The sequence below is a fragment of the Aquarana catesbeiana genome, linkage group LG04 (assembly GCF_042186555.1).
Source record: "Aquarana catesbeiana isolate 2022-GZ linkage group LG04, ASM4218655v1, whole genome shotgun sequence".
NCBI classification, from domain to species: domain Eukaryota; kingdom Metazoa; phylum Chordata; class Amphibia; order Anura; family Ranidae; genus Aquarana; species Aquarana catesbeiana.
This window is the reverse complement of record NC_133327.1, coordinates 492,403,672-492,426,110: the sequence shown is the minus strand read 5'-3', so window position 1 is coordinate 492,426,110 and position 22,439 is coordinate 492,403,672. Positions and strand designations below refer to the sequence as shown.

The following is a 22,439-nucleotide window of genomic DNA, read 5'->3' as shown; positions in this document are numbered from 1 at the left end:
AGAAAAAGACCTGCTTATTGTATATGAAAGCCCTAGCAATTATTTTTTTTTAATTTCCTTGTTAACCACTTGTTCCTGAGCATTTTTGTTCCTAAATCCCCTGGAGTCCCCGGGCATTTCTTCTTTTTGGCGAAGTCTCTGTTCTGCACATTATATCTTTATATCTATGTTTGTAGTGTAGCCTAATGAATTATGAATTGTTTTATTTTGATGACAAATTTGTACACATATATTTTACTTCCTTTGCTTTTGTTAGGGAGAAATTTGGAAAGATGCATTTACCTGTAATTTTTCCCAATGCAGTGTTAACGTAACGTGTGCACTACAATATATTTTCCAAAAAATGTAATCATCAAGGTCTGTTCAAAGCAAAACCCTGTGAGAAGGTGTATGACTGACTGCCTCAGCCTGGGCTCCAACCAGGCCCTGGCCCAATGCGTTTTAATTTTCCCTGGAGTTTAATCATGGAGGTCCGCATGATTAATCTCCGGGGGGGCAGAGTAAAATGTGTTGGGGGCGTGACCTGGTTGGAGCCTGAGGCTGTCATATATCTCCTCACAGGGTTTTGCTGTGATGTGCTACTTTTAGGACTTTCTTTCCCTACCACGTTAGTTTGCTTAGTTACTTTTATTGCAACATGGTTCTTTACCAAGCTGTGCTGCTGCTACTGTTTTACATAACAACAAGCAATTTTTTTTTACAATCCAAATACACAATCCCATACCCACAGTTGATCCAGAGGAAGGCAAAAAAAAACAGCAAAGCATGATCCAATTTTCTCCAGCAGGAGAAAAAATTCCTTCCTGATCCCCAAGAGGCAATCGATTGTGCCCTGGATCAACTTTACCTATAAATGTTAGTATCCAGTTATAATATGTACATTTAGGAAAGAATCCAGGTCTTTTTTAAAGCCCTGCTTGTTTGCCTCCTCCTCCTCTCCGCTGCCACATTTGGCACCTTTTGGGAGGGGGGCGGGTACGCGCTCCCACTTCCGGCTGATCTCATCACTCGGAAGTTCGGCCCCCCTCCTACTTCCCCACAGCTGGACAGTAAGGAACCGGCCGTAAAGCCGCAATGGCTTTACTGCTGGTTTCCCTTAGGGCCCTTTCACACTGGGGTGGTTTGCAGGCGCTATTGCGCTAATAATAGCACCTGCAAATCGACCCGAAAGTGCCGCTGCTTTGTCTCCAGTGCGCTGGCAGGACGGGAAAAAAAGTCCTGCCAGCAGCATCTTCGGAGCGCTTTGCTGGTGGTAAAGCCGCGCTGTCCCATTGATTTCAATGGGCAGGAGCGGTATATACTCCGCTCCTGCCCATTGAAATCAATTGGACAGCGCGGCTTTACCGGCAGCAAAGCGCCTCTGCAGAGGCGCTTTGCGGGGGTATTTTAACCATTTCTTGGCCACTAGCGGGGGGTAAAACCGCCCCGCTAGCGGCCGAATACCGACGGTAAAGCGCCGCTTACAATAGCAGCGCTTTACCGCCGATGCCGCCCCTGCCCCAGTGTGAAAGGGCCCTTACAAGAAATGGTGGTGGCAGCACCCGAGAGTCGATTCAAAAATCGGGTGGGGTGAAGACACCGCTGGATCGTGGACAGGTAAATGTCCTAATATTAAAAGTCAGCAGCTATAGTATTTGTAGCTGCTGACCTTTAATTTTTTCTGAAGGAGCTTCGCTTTAAGAACTTGTTTTGGGTCACAAAACTGGCTGAATAGAATTACAAATTATATGAAACTTACATTTTTTATAATAATGAAAGCAGCGAGCTAGGTAAACACTATTCCACACAATTGATAGAAAACAAACATCCCCCCAAACAGAAACAACATCCCCTAATAGTTTAGGAAACATTGGAATAGTTTTTAATTGTCAGCATGTAGCAAAGGAATAGAATTAATTGTTTGATGTGGCAATTCTTACAGGAGACATAAACCCAGTTGAAGGAACAAACTTTGATTTGCGGAAACCAGTTAATCTTGGAAGCCAGATTGCCAAGTTGCAAGAAAGTGGGTTTGACCATAACTTTTGCATGAAGGAGTCACAAAAACAACAGACTTGTGCAAGGTGGGAGAGCTTTTCTTTTTTTCTCATGCCATTTTCCTTGTAGATGTTTTCCATCCTTTTTCAACTAACCTTTATTTTTTTAACATATTTTTAAAGTAATATGATCTATATTTTACAGGGTATACCATAAGCCTAGCGGCAGAGTGCTCAGTGTGCGGACAACTCAACCTGGTATCCAGTTTTACACAGCTAATTTCTTGGATGGATCACTGAAAGGGAAAGAAGGTGCTGTATATCCAAAGCATTCAGCATTTTGCCTTGAAACTCAAGCATGGCCAGATGCTGTAAATAAGGTAATTTTTTTTTCATTTTATAAAGAATATTTCACCAAAATTTTCACTTCACAATATTTATCAAATATGGAGGGAGTGTGTTCAAGATGACACTATGAGAGCTGGGAGCTAAACTGCAGATTTTGCTAATCCTGCTGACTCTGTCCAGGGTTTGTGCCTGTTAACTCTTTGTCAATCACATACCCTGCCATATCTTAATAGTCCTTTGTATTAGATACTGAATATAACCACCAGCAAAGATGCAGAATTGTGGACAGTTAAGGCTACCATATCTGACATTCTGAAGGCTGTACATGCTAGCCATTATCCCGGAAGGGAAAGGCTGATAAAATAAAATCTAATTTAAACATTCTGAAACATGTTAAAATAAAAAAAAAAAAAAATAAAAAAAAAAAAGGGATAATTGTAGGCACGCACCCACACTCTCTCAGGTTGAACTCGATGGACTGGTGTCTTTATTCAACCTTACTAACTATGTAACTATGTAACTATATGTAACTATGTTATGCAAACATTGTCCATGAAAGAACAGCTAACATACAATGCAGGGTAAGTGAGTTGGAGGATAGATTTGCTCCTCTGTTAAGTAAAGTGGTTTTAAAGTCATTAAGGTTTTTTACCTTAATGCAGAGGTAGGCAACTTTTAAAGAGGTGGAGATCTACCTGAACAACATGGGAAAAGTCAAACATTCCCGGGCACAGTGTCGCCTCCTCACACCTAATTTAAATTTTTAAATGCCACACTACCATGTCGCAATCATGGGTTTAAATCAGGTGATGAGGAGGCGATATGTTGCACCTGTCAAACACACTCGGATCGCTTTTCAGAGGAGCAGCAGTGCCTGCTGCACTTGTGAATAATGCCCTTAGTTGCATTCGGCAGCAGCACCCTTTGGGCTCATTCACACATAAAGTTGGGGGTGATACGATTTAATGGCAGTTTTAGTGTCCCCAATCCCTACCCTTTTTAAGCTACTGAGGCAGCAGCCAAAGGTGTACACATGCTGCAGCGGGAATTAAAATAGCCTGGATAAGGACCTTCACCATTTTTGGAGCAGTAATCCACAACTTGTGGCCTCTTTAAATTCCAAAGTCTTTTTCAGGGGACTCACTGCCCACATCCTGTGCATCAACTGTGACAGGTGATGTACTCAGATGATAGCTGGAAGACACTGTAAAATGCAGTTTATTTGAGGAATTACTAGGCCCATGTTTATTTTTATGTAGCCAGTTAACAAAATAAAGCTTCACTTCAGCATTTAAACAAAAAAAAGTTTCAAAGTCCATGCAGGAGACATTTGCTCAGCCTCAACAACCCACAGTTCTGCTCAGTAAACCCTCCAGTGCTCTGTCAGTTCACTATCCAGAGTTGTTTTAAAAAGTCCTTTACAAAGCTTCCTCTGATTGGCTTAGGTGGGCAGATGACTTTACGATTTCCAGCTCAGCCAATCGGAGTAAGCTTTGTATTCATTAAGAGAGTGAATTGGCTTCCGGTTTTGTGACACAATTTTTACTGCTTCAGTCAACATTTTTACTTGTGCTGCTTGTTTCCTGCTTGCCAGATAGCTGGGTTTCTGTGCTTCTTTGTTGAGCCTCCAGATTCTGCTAGAGAGTCATAGTGGCGATGGGCTGCTCTGCATTTACTTGCTGCTGTGCAGCACTAGCCACCAACAATTGTTTTGGTATTGCATCGTAAACCCAAAATGAACAAAACAAAAGCGGTACTGGCCCTTTAATGTCAGTCTTTTTTTGTTTTTTAGTGTTTGGTGGCTTGTCTTCAGCTGTGTGAACATAAACAGTGCATCTTATGGCAACTCAATAGAGTCAACACAAAAGATACTGGCTTACATCAGCTGCATAGGGTCCATAAAGATGAAAAGAATTTGTTTTCCCTAGTCTATATTGCTATAGTATGTTTGCAGCTGACTGCCATCTACCCAAAAATTGAAACACTGCTATCTGCTTTGCTTATGTGTCTTAATAATTGCTGGTATGTTATTTTTGCTTAACAGTCTGTAGACCTGTCCACATTACAATGCTTTATTATCTCCCTTGTCTTACCCAGAATTATGACCTGTTAACTTTAGTGCCCTCTTGCTAGTCTGTTTCTGGACTAAGAATTTTGCCCTGTTAACCAGCCAACCTTTATTACCTCTTGATTGCTAACTGAAATCCACCCACCACCCATCCCTATCAGTATAAATATAAGCTTTTTTTTGGGGAAGCATTTGCAGGGGACACACATTTGCAACTGGGGCTCTTTCTCAAAGTGGGGCAATTTCTATTAGTGGAAAGCAATTCTGACTCTACACTTCAGCGAATGCACAAAGCAAATGAACACAAAAAAAACCTTTGAAAAACACCAGACAGACATCAGGTGACCTTGTTTACCCCTTCAGCTCTTTCTCCTTGTAACATGCACTCTCTCCCACTCCTTTTGACAGCTCTGTCCTCTATCCTTAAACTATCTCTCCTTCCTCCCTCTTCTCCCCCCCACAGCATATATATATCACCCTCACTTCTCTCCTCTCCTTATTACTGCACTCACCAACTCCTGCTAATTCTAAATCCACACACACTAAAAATCTCCAAGAGCCTGGGCCATGTCCCTTCATATAAATCCCACTCCCATATTACCTCCCTCACTCTCCTGCTTCTCCTAACCTCCGGAGATATATCCCCCAAACCCTGGGCCTCCATCATTTAACTGTACCCCATGCACCCATCACCCTGCACCCTCTGGTAGCAGCCGCAATCAACACAATTTAGTTCCCATTTCTATTCTTCCTAAGACCAGACTCCCTGTCTCTTGTGTCCTTTGGAACTGCTCTGTCTGCAACAAACTCACCTCTCTCCATGACCTCTTTATTGCCAACCCATTTAACCTACTCGCCATTACCGAAACCTGGCTCCACGAATTTGACACTGCGTCTTCTGCTGCCCTATCCCATGGTGGTCCTCTCTGGACTCCCCCAGATCCAGTGGACGTAAGGGAGGAGGCGTTGGAATCCTTCTAGCCCCACATAGCACCTTTCAGGTACTACACCCACCTCCCTCTCTGTCACCCTCCTCTTTCGAAGCACACTGCATTCGTCTTTTCACTCCAGTTTCTCTAAGGATAGCTGTGAGCTACAGGCCCCCTGGACCAGTGTCAACCTTTCTTGAAGACTTCTCTGCCTGGTTACCCTACTTTCTTTCTTCTGAAATCCCCACAATCATTCTCGGAGACTTCAACATCTCTATTAATACTAACACTCCTGTCACTTCCAAACTTCTCAGCCTAACATCCTCCTTTTGACCCGAAGCAATGGATACATGCTCCTACTCACTCCGAAGGCAATACCCTTGACCTCGTTTTCTCTCACCTTTGCACTCAATGCAACCTCTCTAACTATCCATTCCCTCTCTCTGATCACCACCTTATTAGTTTCCTACTCCCCCTCTCCTCTACCTCCTCTCCCTCCAACCGCCTAAAAGTTACCCGCAGAAACCTACGTCATCTCAACCCTTCTCTTCTCTACTCTGCTATCGACAACCTCTACAACAAAATCTCACCCCTATCCTGCACCAACCTAACCGCTTCTGTCTACAACACCTCACTTCAGCCTCACTGGACTCAATGGCCCCCCTCACTACACACAGGATCCGGCCCCGACCCCTTCAACCTTGGCAAACAGATGATACTAGAAGTCTGAAAAAATGTCGTGCGCACGAGCGCCAGTGGCGTAAGACTAAGAGATTTCAACCAATATAAATCTGCCCTTCAAAAATACAATTCCAGCCACCTCACTGCCAAGCAGACCTACTTTATCACTCTCATTAGCAGCTTATCATCCCGTCACCCCGTCAACTCTTCTCTGCCTTCAACTCTCTACTTCATCCTCCACTGCCTCCACCCGCCAACTCACTTCCCAGGAGATCGCCAATTATTATTATTATTATTATACAAGATTTATATAGCGCCAACAGTTTATGCAGCGCTTTACAATGTATAAGGGGGACAACACAATTACAGTACAATAAGATTGATAAAATTCGTGAGGAGATCTCTACTGTTCCGATACCCTCCACGCTTCACACTTCATGCCCACAGGCACAATCATTACTTCCCTCTTTCAACCCCACCACTATAGATGAGGTTGCTAAATTACTTGCTAATGTCCACCTTACCACCTGCCCTCTGGATCCTGTTCCCTCACAAATGCTACGTTCACCCTCTGGCTCTATGCTACACTCTCTAACCCACATCTTCAATCTCTCCCTCTCTTCTGGCATCTTCCCTAATGCCGCGTACACACGATCGGACTTTCTGGCATACTTGGTCCGGCACACTTTCTTACGGACTTTGTCCGCCAGGTGCGCCGGACTTTAAAACGGACGGACTTGCCCACACACGACCGGACTTTCCGGCGGGCTAAGTCCGCCCGTCTTTCCGCCGGACTTTCGCCGGACTTTCAGAATGAACGGACTTGCCCACACATGGACAAGTCTGTTCATTTTGAACGTGACTCAGGTGCGACGGGACTAGAAAAGGAAGTCAATCTTGCCGCTTTTATCGGCGAGATTGACACCTTGCGAGCCCCGTCGCGGGGCATACCAGGCCCTTAGGTCTGGTTTGTATTTTAAAGGGAAGCCCCTACGCCGAAAAAACGGCACGGGGTCCCCCCTAAAATCCATACCAGACCCCGATCCGAGCACGCAGCCCGGCCGGTCAGGAAAGGGGGTGGGGACGAGCGCCCCCCCCACCCCAAAGCACCTTGTCCCCATGTTGATGAGGGCCCCCAGATCCCGGCCCCCCACCCTATGTGAATGAGTATTGGGGTACATGGTACCCCTACCCATTCACCTAGGGAAAAAGTGTCAATAATAAAACACACTACACAGGTTTTTAAAATAATTTATTAAACAGCTCCGGGGGGGGTCTTCCTCCGGCTTCGGGGGTCTCTCCGGTTCCTCTTCTCCCGGCGTCCGGTTGGTTCTTCTCCGCTCTCTCCGGCCTCTTCTCCCGGTGTTCCAGTTCTTTGGCCGGCTCCTCCACTCTCTTGCCAGCGGAGGTCCGGACTTCTTGGCTTCTTGTCTTCTTCCCTCTTCTCTTCTCCAGATGTTGACACGATGCTCTCTCCGGCTGGACTGCTCTCTGAGGGCTCCGTTGTGACTTATATAGGCGGAGACCCCGCCCCCTTATGATGTCACAGTCCTTGGGCATGCTGGGACTGTGACGTTTTAGGGGGCGTAGTCAACGGATGATGTTGACCACGCCCCCTAAAATGTCACAGTCCCAGCATGCCCAGGGACTGTGACATCATAAGGGGGCGGGGTCTCCACCTATATAAGTCACAACGGAGCCCTCAGAGCAGTCCAGCCGGAGAGAGCGTCGTGTCAACATCTGGAGAAGAGGGAAGAAGACAAGAAGCCCAGAAGTCCGGACCTCCGCTGGCAAGAGAGCAGCCTGAAGACAGCGGAGGAGCCGGCCGAAGAACTGGAACACCGGGAGAAGAGGCCGGAGAGAGCGGAGAAGAACCAACCGGACGCCGGGAGAAGAGGAACCGGAGGGACCCCCGAAGCCGGAGGAAGACCCCCCCCCCCGGAGCTGTTTAATAAATTATTTTAAAAACCTATGTAGTGTGTTTTATTATTGACACTTTTTCCCTAGGTGAATGGGTAGGGGTACCATGTACCCCATACTCATTCACATAGGGTGGGGGGCCGGGATCTGGGGGCCCTCTTATTATAGGGGGCTCCCGGATTCCGATAAGCCCCCCGCCCGCAGACCCCGACAACCAACGGCCAGGGTTGTCGGGAAGAGGCCCTTGTCCTCATCAACATCAGGACAAGGTGCTTTGGGGTGGGGGGGCCCCGCAGGGCGCCCCCTCCCCAGCACCCACCCCCCATGTTGAGGGCATGCGGCCTGGTACGGTTTAGGAGGGGGGGGGCGCTCGCTTGTCCCCACCCCCTTTCCTGACCGGCCGGGCTGCGTGCTCGGATCGGGGTCTGGTATGGATTTTAGGGGGGACCCCACGCCGTTTTTTCAGCGTAGGGGCTTCCCTTTAAAATCCATACCAGACCTAAGGGCCTGATATGCCCCGCGCTCGCCGCAATAGGAAAATTTGTTTTTCCTATTGCAGCGAGCGCGAAATGCAATACCCTGCCCTTGCGTCGTATCTGGTCCGTTGGACCAGCACACAGGCGAGCGGGCTTTCTGTCGGACCAGCACACAGACGAGCGGACTTTCCGCCAGAAACTGAGTCCGACGGAAAGATTTCAAACATGTTTCAAATCTAGGTCCGGCGGGCTTTTGGGAAAAAGTCCGCCGGAGCCTACACACGGTCGGATTGTCCGGCAGACTCTGGTCCACAGGACCAAGTATGCCGGAAAGTCCGCTCGTGTGTACGCGGCACAACTCTCTAAAACATGCACTTGTCAGACCCATACATAAAAAGCCCTCACTGGACCCATCCAATCTTAACAACCTACGCCCCATCTCCTTGCTGCTCTTCTTATCCAAACTCCTTAAACGTCTGATCTACAACCGACTGAGCGTCCACCTCGCTGATAATAGCCTTCTTGATCCGCTTCAGTCTGGATTTCGTCCTCAACACTCCACAGAAACTGCTCTCCTAAAACTAACAAACGATCTACTAACGGCCAAAACCAATCGACACTATTCTGTACTCCTACTCCTGGACCCCTCTGCTGCCTTTGATACGGTTAACCACCCCCTCCTCCTCAAAAAACTCCACGACTTTGGTCTCTGTGACTGTACTCTTCGCTGGTTCTCTTCCTACTTATCCAACCGCACCTTTAGCGTTTCCTACAACTCTACTTCCTCTTCTCCTCTTCCTTTCTCAGTTGGGGTCCCCCAAGGTTCTGTTCTTGGACCTCTCCTATTTTCAATCTACACCTCCTCCCTGGGTCAGCTGATAGCATCCTATGGCTTCCAATACCACCTCTACGCTGACGACACCCAAATCTATTTCTCTACCCCTCAGCTCACTCCCTCTGTCTCCTCACATATCACTAATTTACTATCAGATATATCAGTCTGGATGTCACACCACTTCCTCAAACTTAATCTATCCAAAACCGAACTTATAATTTTTCCTCCCCCATATGCCCCTTCTCCTGATCTCTGGCACAACTATAAGCCCATCCCCACATACCAAGGTTCTAGGTGTAGTCCTGGACTCTGAACGTTCCTTCAAGCACCACGTCCAATCACTGTCCAAATCCTGCCGCCTCAACCTCCGCAACATCTCCAAAATACGCCCCTTTCTAACCAATGACACAACAAAGCTCTTAATTCACTTGCTGGTCATCTCTCGCCTCGACTACTGCAACTCCCTTCTCATTGGTTTACCTCTACATAGTCTATCACCTCTTCAATCCATCATGAATGCTGCTGCCAGACTCATCCACCTTACCAATCGCTCTGTCTCTGCTACCCCTCTCTGTCAATCCCTCCACTGGCCTCTGGTCAGCCAAAGAATTAAATTCAAAATACTAACAACTACATACAAAGCCACCCACAATTTAGCCCCCAGCTACATCACTAGCCTAGTCTCTAAATGTATTTATTTTTATTTATTTCAGGTACTTATATAGCGCCGTCAATTTACGCAACGCTTTACATATACATTGTACATTCACATCAGTCCCTACCCTCAAGGAGCTTACAATCTAAGGTCCCTAACTCACATTCATACATACTAGGGACAATTTAGACAGGATCCAATTAACCTACCAGCATGTCTTTTGGCGTGTGGGAGGAAACCGGAGTACCCGGAATAAACCCACGCAGGCACAGGAAGAACATGCAAACTCCAGGCAGGTAGTGTTGTGGCTGGGATTCGAACCAGCAACCCTTCTTACTGCTAGGCGAAAGTGCTATCCACTACACCACTGTGCCGCCCATACACCACTGTGCCGCCCATACACCACTGTGCCGCCCATAAACACCAACCTACTCGTTCTCTTCGTTCCTCTCAAGACCTTCTGCTCTCTAGCTCCCTCGTCACCTCCTCCCATGCTTGCCTCCAGGACTTTTCCAAAGCCTCTCCAATCCTATTGAATGCCTTACCCCAATCTGTCTGCTTATCTCCTACTCTATTAGCTTTTAGACGATCCCTGAAAACCCTTCTCTTCAGAGAAGAATACCCTACCCACACCTAACAACTGTTTTTTAATTTTCTCCATCAGCTCACCCCCCACAGTTATTACCTTTTTGTTTCCACTTGACCCTCCCCTCTAGATTGTAAGCTCTAACGAGCAGGGCCCTCTGATTCCTCCTGTATTGATTTGTATTGTAAGTGTACTGTTTGCCCTCATGTTGTCAAGCACTGTTGGTGCTATATAAATCCTGTTTAATAATAAAGCAAACAAAAGTCCAAATACATGGCAGTAGGGTTTAGCTCAGGTGTGTTTGGATCCTAGTTCAATCCCACCTGAGCTATCCTGCCAGGAGGCTGTCACTGCACAGAGCCAATGGCATGCAGCCGACGCATTTCCCTCTTCAAGGTTGCAAATATACATGTGGCTGTGGGATGGGGAGAGCCTCAACTGCTTACTTTTGGGTGTGTGCTGTGTGTTGTGGCTTCCTAGCAGGATAGCTCAGGTGGGTTCAGACTAGTATTTGAACACACTTGGGCTCATCCCTACATAGCAGAACTAGTGGTAGTAGCAGCTATCACACCCAGCCTTGCAGGAAATAAACCCTCTTCTGTCAATTCTAAACCTGGAGCAGTCTGCACACACTTGAGAACCCTTTCTGCTCTTCCTGTTTCCCTTTTTCACCTGCCCTGTTCATAACCCCTGCATTGTCTCTTAATGGGCACACATCCCAAAAAATAAGCCTACTTCCTTATTTCAGGTACTTATAGAGCGCTGTCAATTTATGCAGCACTTTACATATACATTGTACATTCACATCAGTCCCTGCCCCCAAGGAGCTTACAATCTAAGGAGAGACAGATATATAGATAGATATATATATATATATAATATATATTAGTATTTTTTGTGCCCTAGCCAAACCCACTTGATGTTATCTTAAATTTATGCTACTAATCTACACAAATTGATATTTTTTTTCTCTGCATGCATCTCAATGTAACGAAAGGGAAATGAAGTGGCTAAAATAAAGCACATGTTCTCTTTGAGCTTTACCATTATGCTACATTACATAAAAGCTGCACCAATATGATATGATTTCGTTGTTATATTTTGGCTTAAATATTTGGGAGTGCATCATTTACGTAAACGATTGCACCAGAATTATTTGCATTTACTTGAAGACATATATTTATGCGTAGGTAGCTAGGACTAGAAAACTATGGTTAAAGTTGGCCATAAACTGTTTTATGTGGGCTGAATAAAAGATATCTAAGAGCACCAAACAATGCAGATGGACAAATCCCTCTACTGGGTTATTCTATTCTGACAGCCGCAGGCAGCAGCTGTCAGGCTACCAAACAGTGGCTGCACCTGATGGGATATTCAGCCGCTGTTCTTCTGAAAATTTTCCAGCAGGTTCTTTTGATAAAGCGGTGCGTAAACTGTCTGCGCTATATAAGTCCAATAATAATAATAGTTGATCAAATGGAGTGGAGTTCTCTCAGTGTAAGGCCAGTTTTTAAGAAAAAGAGATCGAGCAAACAAAGCAGCTATTCTTACCTTTTTTTTTTTTTTTTTTTTTTTTTTTTTATTATTATTCTAGCCCCAGTTCCCAAACATTCTGCTACACTGTGGTGAAGAGTACAATCAAACAACTTGGTTTCAGTTTTCCGTGGAATAAATGGCTTTAAACAAAGCAGGTACGCATCTGCTGCACCTCCTGCGAAATTACATTCTGACGATGGAGCATCAATCGGGAATTTGGAAGCTCACATTATGTGGTGGATACATGTTGTTGAGGTCTGCTCTAAATGCATGATGTTACAGTACACATTTGAATAACACAGCTTTACAATGTTGATCAGATTGTTATCTTATTTCTTCATAGAATACCATGTTAGTCACTATTGTTGATGACATTCATTTTACAAGGCACTTTATATAAATTGATTAGATATTCATATTTTCATACTTGAATTTGTAACTGCAATGTATAAAGCTGAACTCTCATACTTTTACACAAAAACACCCTTGCAGTGGGCTACTGCAAAAGTTTAAATGCTTGTAAAAATCTCTAGGGGGTAGAGGAATAAGCTGTAATACTTATCTTTTCCTTTTATTAGGCAGGCTTTGTGCGTACACCTCTTTTCACTGATGCCTTGGGAGGTAGGTGGGCCCTTACTGTCCTAGCATGCAATGCAGGGCTTAGTAAATGTGTGTGTTTGCCGCTCAGGCGCGGTGGTAAAGGGTTATGTAACCAATGGTCCTGAAGCCACTGCTAGAGTTCTGACAGGATGGAACCCGTCCTGGTTCCTATCCGGCTTCAGAGAACAATGGGATGGCCCCTAAAAGTCACAGATCTAAGTGTCATGGGTACTAAGCTTTGGGGGTGGAGTGAAACGCATTGGGGGTGTGGCCTGGTTGGAGTCCAGGCTGAGGTTGTCACTCTACTTATCAGTTCAAGACACCTAGATCTGTGAATTTTAGGGGCCACCCATTGTTCTCTGATGCAGTGCAGGACTATTGTACTTGATGATGTTAGCATGCAATCGTTGGCCAGAGTATTTTAGAGAAGAAGCATTGGTTGACCAGTCTCACAGCACAGAGGAAGCCTGCCAGACCTTGGAATGAGGCTGTGCCGGGGGGCCCTACTGCAGGGTTTTTTTTGTGTAAAGATTTCAGCTTTAAAACATAAAAGATGGAACGAAAAAAATATAAAAGCAGAATGTGTTATATTTTCAGTTTCAATTGTTTTTATTGAATGTTTTTTGAAGGAATAAGGCAGGAACATTACAAAGCAGAGCGGCAAACAATCCTTGCCAAGCTCTGTATATTCAACAACATAAATACATAACTAAAAAAGGAAAAGAGGGGACGTAAAAGGGCCACAGCATGAACCAACTATGGTGTCCCTTATAGTCCCATACAAATAGGAAGATCAAACATATGATGAATAGCTACATAATATAAACCCATAATGCCATGAGGAATGGAAGAAAGCCATCGCATAGACAGCTTATCGGGTCCGCCTGTGATATACATAAAGACTATGAAATTTAAAACCTCAGCAATTCGTAACCTCTATGAAGTGATCTTCAAAATGATAGAGCTTTCAACTTATGTTATAAGATTCAAATGCTCTCCCCATTGTCATACAACAAAAAAACAGGAATTTTTTTGCCCGGATTAACCAATGAATATTAATAGTGGTGGCTAGTTCCAGCGGGTAAGTATAGACCTATCATACAGGAAAAAAGCCTGGATGCAGTTCAAGTTGGCCTTTTAAACATATTGCAAAAAAAGGGGGGATGAGAAACAGAGGGTTTCTCTAAAGAAGGTCAACAGAGAGCACTATTGTCAAATACAAAACCAGCTTTATTAATAACCAAAAAATATATAACCAATTAATATATCAAAAAGTGAAGATATAAGCAATATGGACAGACGGTTATCACAAACAAATTAAAATGGACAACGTTGTCACAGGGAATATTTAAAATCAAATGGGAGCCGCGGCAACACGCCCACACATACACATCATACACACTAGATATGGGGTATATTGAGTTAAGGATAGTCCTGCACAGTAGATTGGAGATTAATGGAAAGTATTCCCAGTATAGAGTGTCCAGTAGGGCAGGAACAGTCCTATATCACTAGTTTGGTGATGTAAGTGGGTGGATGTACTCCATTTATGCCAGTCCTTCACCTCAGGAGCTATGTCCAGATCCCTCTCGCACGCCGTCTGGTAAGTTAAACTACCTGAGGGATTGGAAAATAATTTATATAGCATGGAATCGCCCCTCCCCCTTCCCGCACAGAGGCATCCTGAGTGCACCTATTCTCAAACATGGTACGTACTGCTAGGTCTGAGCTGTTTTTCTGTAATGTTTATAGAAAATGGTAAATTTGCTGTAAATAAAAATTCTCTGTGGGGGACATCTCCAGGCTGTTCATGAAATATGTTAATAGGCGAATCCCTCTATGAGCAAGATCGTCCCCTATAAGGTAAATCCCTTATTCAACCACCAGCCAAAGCTGGATTGCATACTGGATGGAAATAGGAAGAGGAGCATGTATGGTGTATGGGTAGAGGGTTGGGGATATCGCCTACATCTCATGTTCCACAAATGTATAGAGTGGGAGAAAGTAGGGCACAAAATCACTTAAATTAGGATATCTCAAATTAGTCCATTGTACTAAGTCCATTACAAATGGGGCGCAAGAATGTGTTATATTTCTTTATTGTACATCATAGGACACAGAGCCTCAAGTAATTACTTACTGGGTTATGGGCCTACCTTCAGGTGTTGACACTGGTATAACCAATACAGGAAGTTGACTCCCCTATATGACACCTCCTCCTTCCAGGAGTCCTCAGTTTTTTCGCCAGTGTCTAAGGTGTTGGTCACGAGTGAAGATGTGCTCTGAGGAGCTCCAGGGAGGGATCCACGCTGGATTTAAAAAAACCTCCACAACCGGATCCATCCTCGCCACTGAGGCCATAGGATGGTACCTGGACCTCGATTCAAGAACGAGGTTTTGCCTGTAAGCTTCTCTCTGAGAGCTGGCCCCTAGGAACCAGGACTCTTTTGGTCTTGCTACATTACCTAAAGCTGTTCCTGAGGGGTGCTATACAGGTCCAAAGGAGCGGAACCCCTATTTAAAGGGCCCCAGTCTTTGAAGGTTTAACTACGCTGCCTGCCGTGATGGGCGAAAGTTGGATCTGTCTGTTAAGTCAGCAGTATCCTGCAGCGAGGAAAAGGTAAGGGAAGAGGCTAGGTACTAAGGTGCCTATGTTTTCCTTCCATATTATAAAGTATGCCTTTAGAATGTCTCCTCTACTAGATTACACATACCTTAATGTGATGTTTAAGCAGCTCTGTGTCTGGCTATCAAGCCATGTGTGGTCCCAGGGGGGACAGAGGGGGGGTTCTCAGTGAACAGGGGATATAGCAGTTACAGAAGCAGCTTATTACAGGTTAAAGTACTCTGGCAGCTAATGCAGCAATTGTAGTACAGGCATGGGATTTTTTTCCGCAAACCTCTAGTTCCTATGAGTCTGCTTGTTTGAAAATCTGTGTTAGCAAAATCTAAAATAAGGAGTGATGCGGATTAATCCGCCAGTTAAATCACCCTTAAGCCCTTGGGACTTGAATTTAGTTTTCTCAGTGTTACAAAAACCGCCATTTGAACCATTACAGCAGGTTCTCTTAGTCCTTCTGACTAGGAAGCTGATATTTTTTGTTGCTATATCCTCAGCAAGGAGGGTTTCAGAATTGGCTGCTCTTTCCTGTAAAGAGCCATATTTGATTATTCATGAGGACAGAGTGGTGTTACGCCCTCGTCCAGGCTTTTTGCCAAAAGTGGTTTCAGGATTTCTTTTTTTTTTTTTTTTTTAATTTTTTTATTTATGATCGGAACAGGGCCACACGGCCTCACAAAATACATAATAACATTCAGGTCAAAGTACAAAACCACATTAATTCTATGTCAACGTTTGACAGTTGTTTCACCACTCTTAACTTCGTCTCCTGAAAACACCTTACAGCTCAATAACAGGGTGGTTTGTATCTAGGAACTATGTTGTCCTCTGCCTCCATCAATATCTGTATGTGTTGAGAGGGTACGTGCGTCCGGTCCCTTTATTTTCTTTTATTTATATTCAGGGGAAAAAGAAAGAGAGTAGAAATAGGTTATGGTGGTGAAAGGGGGGGGGGGGCGGGAGGGGTGAGGGGGTTGGGAAGATGAGTGTGGTCGATTGGGGCGATGAGTCCCCCCGAGCATGGAGTGTCGCGGTGACTGTCTCATAGTATTTTGGTTTGAATTAGCTATGTTTATTTCTAGTGGGAGCCCGTATTCCCGAAAGGGTTTTTCTCATGTAGTCACATTGGCTCCCAGGAGTGCCTGGCCCTCATCTGAATAGATAAAAATATTCCATTGTTGCCATGTGTTAGTGAAGGCTTCCTGTCTGTTCTGTGCTGTAAAAATCAGGTCTTCCATTTGTTTTATTTCCTCAATTTTCTGTAGCCACAGTTTTATGGAGGGTGGCTGCGTGGATCTCCACTGAAGAGGTATGCATGTCTTGGCTGCGTCTAGAAGGTGTCTTATCAGTGATTTTTTGTAGATTTTCTCAGGGATATTAGTTGCGTGTAGTAGGAAGAACGTGTGGTCCTCCGGGACCACACGCTCAGTAAATTTTTGAGTTATGCGCCTGATTTCTTGCCAGTAGTGTGACAGCCCTGGGCATGACCAGAAAATATGTAGTAGGGTCCCCTTGTCCGCTTTACAACGCCAGCAAGTATCTGTGGTTGTCGGGGAGAATTTGTGGAGTAGTGTTGGGGTTCTGTACCATCGTGAGAGAATCTTGTAATTGGTCTCCTGGATTTTGCTACAGATGGAGGATTTGTGTGTGAACTTTAGGATGTATTGGCGTTGGGATGTATTGAACTGGCAATTCAGTTCTGTTTCCCATTTGGTTAGGCCCGGTGGAATGAATTCTGCCCTTGGCGTGTTTAACAGATTATATGCCATTGAGAGTGTGTGTGTTATGGGTCCAGTGTTGTCACAGATTTCCTCCAACACTGTGAGAGGTTTGTCATCTGTGTTAGGCGGTTTTAGGGAATGTAGGAAGTGTCCTAACTGTCGGGCTCTCCAGAAGTCTAAGCCAAATCGCTTTCTAGGGTCTGAGAGTTCAGCTATAGTGTACCAGCGTCCTCCTGTACTGAAGTGAGCTGCTTGGTGGACCCCCGCGTCTCTCAGTCTCCGGAAGATAATGTCCTCCAAGCCCGGTGAGAAGCTGGGGTTCCCCAGTATCGGGTATAGAGGTGTGTTAGGTGAGATCAGCGACGCCTTGGAGAGCAGCCCAGCACAAACCTTGATCGTGTTGCCAATCAATGGGTGGCGTTTCATCTCTGTCGGTAGGGTTTGGTAGCACCATGGGGCCCTATTTAAGGGGACTGCGCTTTGGTGGTGTTCTAGTTGTGTCCACATTTTGGTCTCTTGGTGTCGGCACCAGTCTATTAGTCTCCCTAAGTGTGTTGCTTGATTATATGTCCTAATGTCCGGTATTGCAAGTCCGCCGTGTTGTTTAGGTAATATTAGTAGTTTGTATGGGAGTCGGGGTCTTTTTTTAGCCCATACAAACTCCGTGAAAGTGGTTTGTATTTGTTTGAAGTATGATGAAGGGATATGGATAGGTAGAGCCTGCATCAGGTAGAGGAACTTCGGAAGTATTGTCATTTTGAGAATGTTACATCGGCCTATCCATGAATGCAACCCGGATCGCCATTGGTTGAGCAGGGATCGCACTGTCCGGAGTAATGGTGGGAAGTTCAGTTCGTACAGTTGTGTAAATGTACAGGGAATGAGTGTACCCAAGTATTTCAGAGCCGTCTCCATCCATTTTAATTTAAAGTTAGCTTGTAGGTGTACGAGTTGGGAGTGCGGGACTTCCACCCCCATCGCCTCTGACTTATTGAAATAAATTTTTAGATTAGATAGTGCACCATATGTTTTAAATTCCTTAAGTAAGTTCGGGAGGGATATCACTGGATTGGTGAGTGAAAACATGAGGTCATCCGCGTACGCCGATACCTTGTATTGGGTTTGTTTTACTGCAACACCTGTGATGTTAGGATTTAATCGTATGTGGCACAAAAAGGGTTCTAAAGAAAGGGCAAAAAGGAGAGGTGACAATGGACACCCCTGCCTAGTCCCATTTGTAATTGAGAATGGTTTTGATAAAACCCCATTGGCCTTAACTCTAGCTGACGGTGTTTCGTATGCTGCTGCAATCCATCTAATCATATTGGGTCCCAGTCCCACATGCTGTAGTGTTGCGAACATAAAGGCCCAATTGACGCGATCGAATGCTTTTTCCGCGTCCGTTCCTATGAATACGCTAGGAGTTTTGGTGCGAGTGGCTGTGTAGAGCAGGTTGAGGACTTTGGTGGTGTTATCTCTGGCCTCCCTGTTTGGCACAAAACCCACCTGGTCTAAGTGTATCAGCTGGGGGATATGGGCTTGGATTCTTGTGGCTAAGATTTTAGTAAATAATTTTAGATCTGTGTTTAATAATGAAATGGGGCGGTAGCTTCCGCAGTAACTCGGGTCCTTCCCCTCTTTTGGGATTACTGATATTTGGGCTTGTAGTGTGTTGTTGTGCAGTTTTCCTCCTCTAAGTAGTGTGTTAAGCAGTGTGACGAAGTGGTCTCCTAGTGGTGGTAGAAATGTCTTGTAATATTGCAACGTGAGTCCGTCCGGACCAGGGGCCTTTCCTGATTTAGTGTTTTTAATTGCCATTTGTAGCTCAGTTAATGTGATAGGTTCGTCCAATAGCTCGCGTGTTTCATTTGGCAGTGTGGGCATCCCGGACTTATTGAGATAGTCGGATATCTGTGCAGGTGTTGGCGCTGTTTCTTGTAGGTTGTATAGTGTTTCGTAAAAGGATTGAAATTCTTGTGTTATATGCTGGGGTAGAGTTACCTTTTGGTTAGTCGCGGAGTGGATAGAGGGTATATATGAGGCTATTTTCTGAGAGTGTAGAGATTGCGCCAGTAATTTCCCGCATTTGTTACCCGACTCATAAACCTTTTTTCGCGTGATCTGGAGTGTTGCCTTAGCTCTGAAATTCAGTAGGTCTGTTACTTGCATGCGTAGTATGTCAAGTTCGTTACCTATGATGTTGGTCGGGGTTTGTTTGTGTCTGGTTTCTAGGTCTCGCAGTTTGTTCAGTAGTGAGGTTAGTTGTTCCATTCTTTGTTTTTTAAGTCTCGCCCCATGTTTAATTAGTATACCTCTTGTTACTGCCTTATTGGCTTCCCACACCAGTCCCACTTCACAATTCGTGTCGTGATTAGTCTGAAAGTAGTTGGTAATTTCCCTTGTCACGTCCATGAGCACCTCAGGATTATGCAGCAAACTCTCGTTGAGTCTCCATGCTTTCCTTTGGTCTCTGTAGAAGTTTGTAAGGGAATATGTCAGGGTTATTGGTGCGTGGTCCGACCATGTGATGGAACCCAGGGTAATGTCTCTCACCGCGTGCAACTGGGCGTGGGGAAGCAAGAAGTAGTCTATACGTGTGTATACATTGTGTGGTCGGGAGAAAAAGGTGTAGTCTCGCTCCCCGGGGTGGAATAGTCGCCAGATGTCAATCAGCTGTGATGAATGGAGTGTTGATTGGATGGCCCTACGCATGCCGCGAGTGGTAGAGGAGGTGCCTGTCGAAGTGTCTACCTCAGGGTGTAGTGGAGTATTGAGGTCTCCCCCCACGATCAGCTGCCCCTTAGTGAATTTCTGTAAGATGTTTAGATGTTTTTTAATAAAGGCGTCTTGCTGGGTGTTCGGGGCGTATAGGTTTGCAATGGTCACCTCTATGTCTCCAATTCGGCCCTTAAGGTATAGATATCTGCCCAGGGGGTCAGGTTTGACAGCTGTTAAAGACCATGGTATTTGAGCTGAGATCAGGATGGAGACCCCCCTGGATTTGGCTTCCGGGTTGGTGGAGTGATATACTGTTGGGTAGTATCTGTTTTTCAAGATTGGGAATGTGTTTTGGCGAAAGTGGGTTTCCTGCAGCAGTACTATATCTGCCCTCAGGCGTCTCATATCATTAAGCAGCATCCTCCTTTTTTCAGGTACATTGAGACCTTTTGCGTTTAAAGAGACTATCTTGATCTCGTCCATGCTCGGGGGGGGGTTAGGGTGTGTCAGATGGAAGTAAGGTTAAAGGTGTGAGTAGGTGAAGGGGATAAGAGGAAGGGGGGAGGTGGAGGGGGGGGGGGAGAGTGGTAGAGGGAAGGGTAAAAAGAAAGAAGAAGGAGTAAAACAAAAGTCAAAAAGGATGTTCCTAGAGAAGTACCAGTCTCTATAGGCGACCGGGCTTCTGAGTGTAAACTGATTGTCTATCTAGGGAGTGTTTCCCTCTTGACACTTCCGTTTGTTTGTAATTCTAAATTTTAGCAAAAAGTAATTGCTAGCGCGCTCCCCAGTTCTCTGGGTGTATGAGCGTTTTCCTAGGTGGGGATGTGTTCAGCAAGGGTTACCAAGGAACTCCCGGTCCCTTCAGCCACTTCAGCCATATTTATGGATCTGTGTGTGGGTTACAGCTTGATAGGTAATAGGGGGTATGAACTAATTATACGGAGTGCATGGACCTAAGAAAAAGTCTTAATTAGCATAACACATTGTGCAACAGCGTTCTAAATTATAACAGAGCATAACTGTTTCTTCAACCTAACATATTAGACAAGGCTGACTATGCAAACAAATATTAACAGTATATTTCACCCATCTTCCGTTTCCCCCCCGGATTCCCCGAAGGTTCCCCTTCTCCTATTCCCCCGTCCCCCCCCCCCCCCCCCCCCCCGGGCCCCCCCGCGGTCCACAGACCCGAGAGCAAAGGTGCATGCGTCTCTCCACCACCATCTCCCCCGTCCCGAATGGCATCATGAGTCCTCTCCTCCCTTTCCCCTTAGTGGTTTCCTGAAGTTTCAGTTTTCTTCCCCCTTGTGTCGCTTCTGTTTCTACTTTACCGGTCCCTGATCTCCCCAAGTATGTTCTTCCTATGTCTATAGATAGACAGGGTTCCATTTTACTGCATCTGGTTTGTAGTCTTCCCATCCTGGTTACTCACGTGACCCTTATCGGCGTGTCATTATGGTGTCTGAGGTCTCTGGTTACGCCTTGGAGTCATGGGTCTAGTTCTGGTTCCGAGGAGTGGGGTAGTGCGTCCAGTGTGTATAGTATTAGAGTACACGTAGGGATCTCGATCCTTCCAGTAATATTTAGAGAGATTCTGGTTCCGGGAGGGGTGACTTCTTTCCTCGTTCTCTCCTGGGGTCGGTAAGTGTCTTTCCGGCATCCTGATATCCCACACCAACGGGTATAGGTGTGAGAGGATTTCCCTTAGTGGCCCCCTGTATTGATCTGTGGACTCCTGATGTTCCTCCGTGTGTGCTGAGGTCTATCTGCAGTCCTCGGGGGGGAGTGGGGTTATGCTGGGCAGGTCTCAGTGCAAGTGGAGTGTCTCCTGCGTGGTGACTAATCGGGGGTCCCGGATGTGGCAACAGAGGAGAGAGGAGTGAACCGCGGGCAACCGGATTTCCGGACCACCTCCGGGGATTGTCCCCGTCTGCCCCGTGTCCACAGTTCCGGGCCCCAGGCTCCAGGGCGGGGGGGGGAAGGGGGGGGGACACCTCGACAATCATATGTCCCGGGACTGTATGACGGGGGGATTACTGGTCTGTTTGACGTAATGGGTGATAATAAAATAATAAAACAAAACAAAAGTGCTGTCTGCCTTAACTGAAAGTGCAAAATCAGGATAATCTTCAGGACTCACGTGCTCCGTCTCTAGTTATATTACGAGATCGGCCTCGGTTCCTCTGCTGGCGTGCGGTTTGGGGCATTCTGCCGGCGAATGGTCCTGAGCGGCCCGTCGGTTTCGGTAGTCTCTGTAGCCAGTTTGGTACCTGGAATGGTTCTGTTTCCAAGAAGTTGAATAGTTCCGGGAGATCCGCTGGTGTTCTCAGAGTGAAGGAGGTCTGCGTGGATCGGAAGATTACTGCTAGTGGATATCCCCAACGGTAAGTATATCCCCGTCTTCTCGCAGACTCCAGTATCGGTTTCAACATTGCCCTGCGCTGCAGCGTAGCCCTTGAAAGGTCTGGGAGGATCTGGATCCTTGCGCCGTCAAAGTCAATTTCTCCTTTATCCCAGGCCTTCCTCAGTATGTCTTCTTTTTGTAAGTATCTGTGGAGTCGGCAGAGGACATCGCGCGGTCTGGCTGGATCTGCTGATTTAGGGCCCAGGGTGCGGTGCACTCGGTCTAATTCCAGCGTGGGTGGTTGGGCTCCCAAAACATCTCGGAATATTGCCGTTACCGTTGCCACAAGGTCCTCGGCGCCTGTCGCCTCAGGGATTCCCCGCAACCTCAGGTTGTTGCGTCGACTGCGGTCCTCCATTTCTTCGA

The 22,439-nt window shown here is 45.9% G+C and overlaps 1 protein-coding gene across 2 annotated transcripts in view; it reads left to right on the top strand.

Annotated features, from left to right (window-relative positions):
• GALM (galactose mutarotase) overlaps window positions 1-13,200 on the top strand; it is a 101,289-nt gene extending 88,089 nt beyond the window's left edge. For both annotated transcript variants that reach the window (XM_073627685.1, XM_073627686.1), the window contains 3 exons: window positions 1,922-2,063; window positions 2,182-2,356; window positions 12,069-13,200. In XM_073627685.1, the coding sequence (XP_073483786.1) occupies window positions 1,922-2,063; window positions 2,182-2,356; window positions 12,069-12,146 (395 nt within the window). In that variant the 3' untranslated portion in view covers window positions 12,147-13,200. The remainder of the gene's footprint in view (window positions 1-1,921; window positions 2,064-2,181; window positions 2,357-12,068) is intronic.
• The last annotated feature ends 9,239 nt before the right edge of the window (window positions 13,201-22,439 follow it).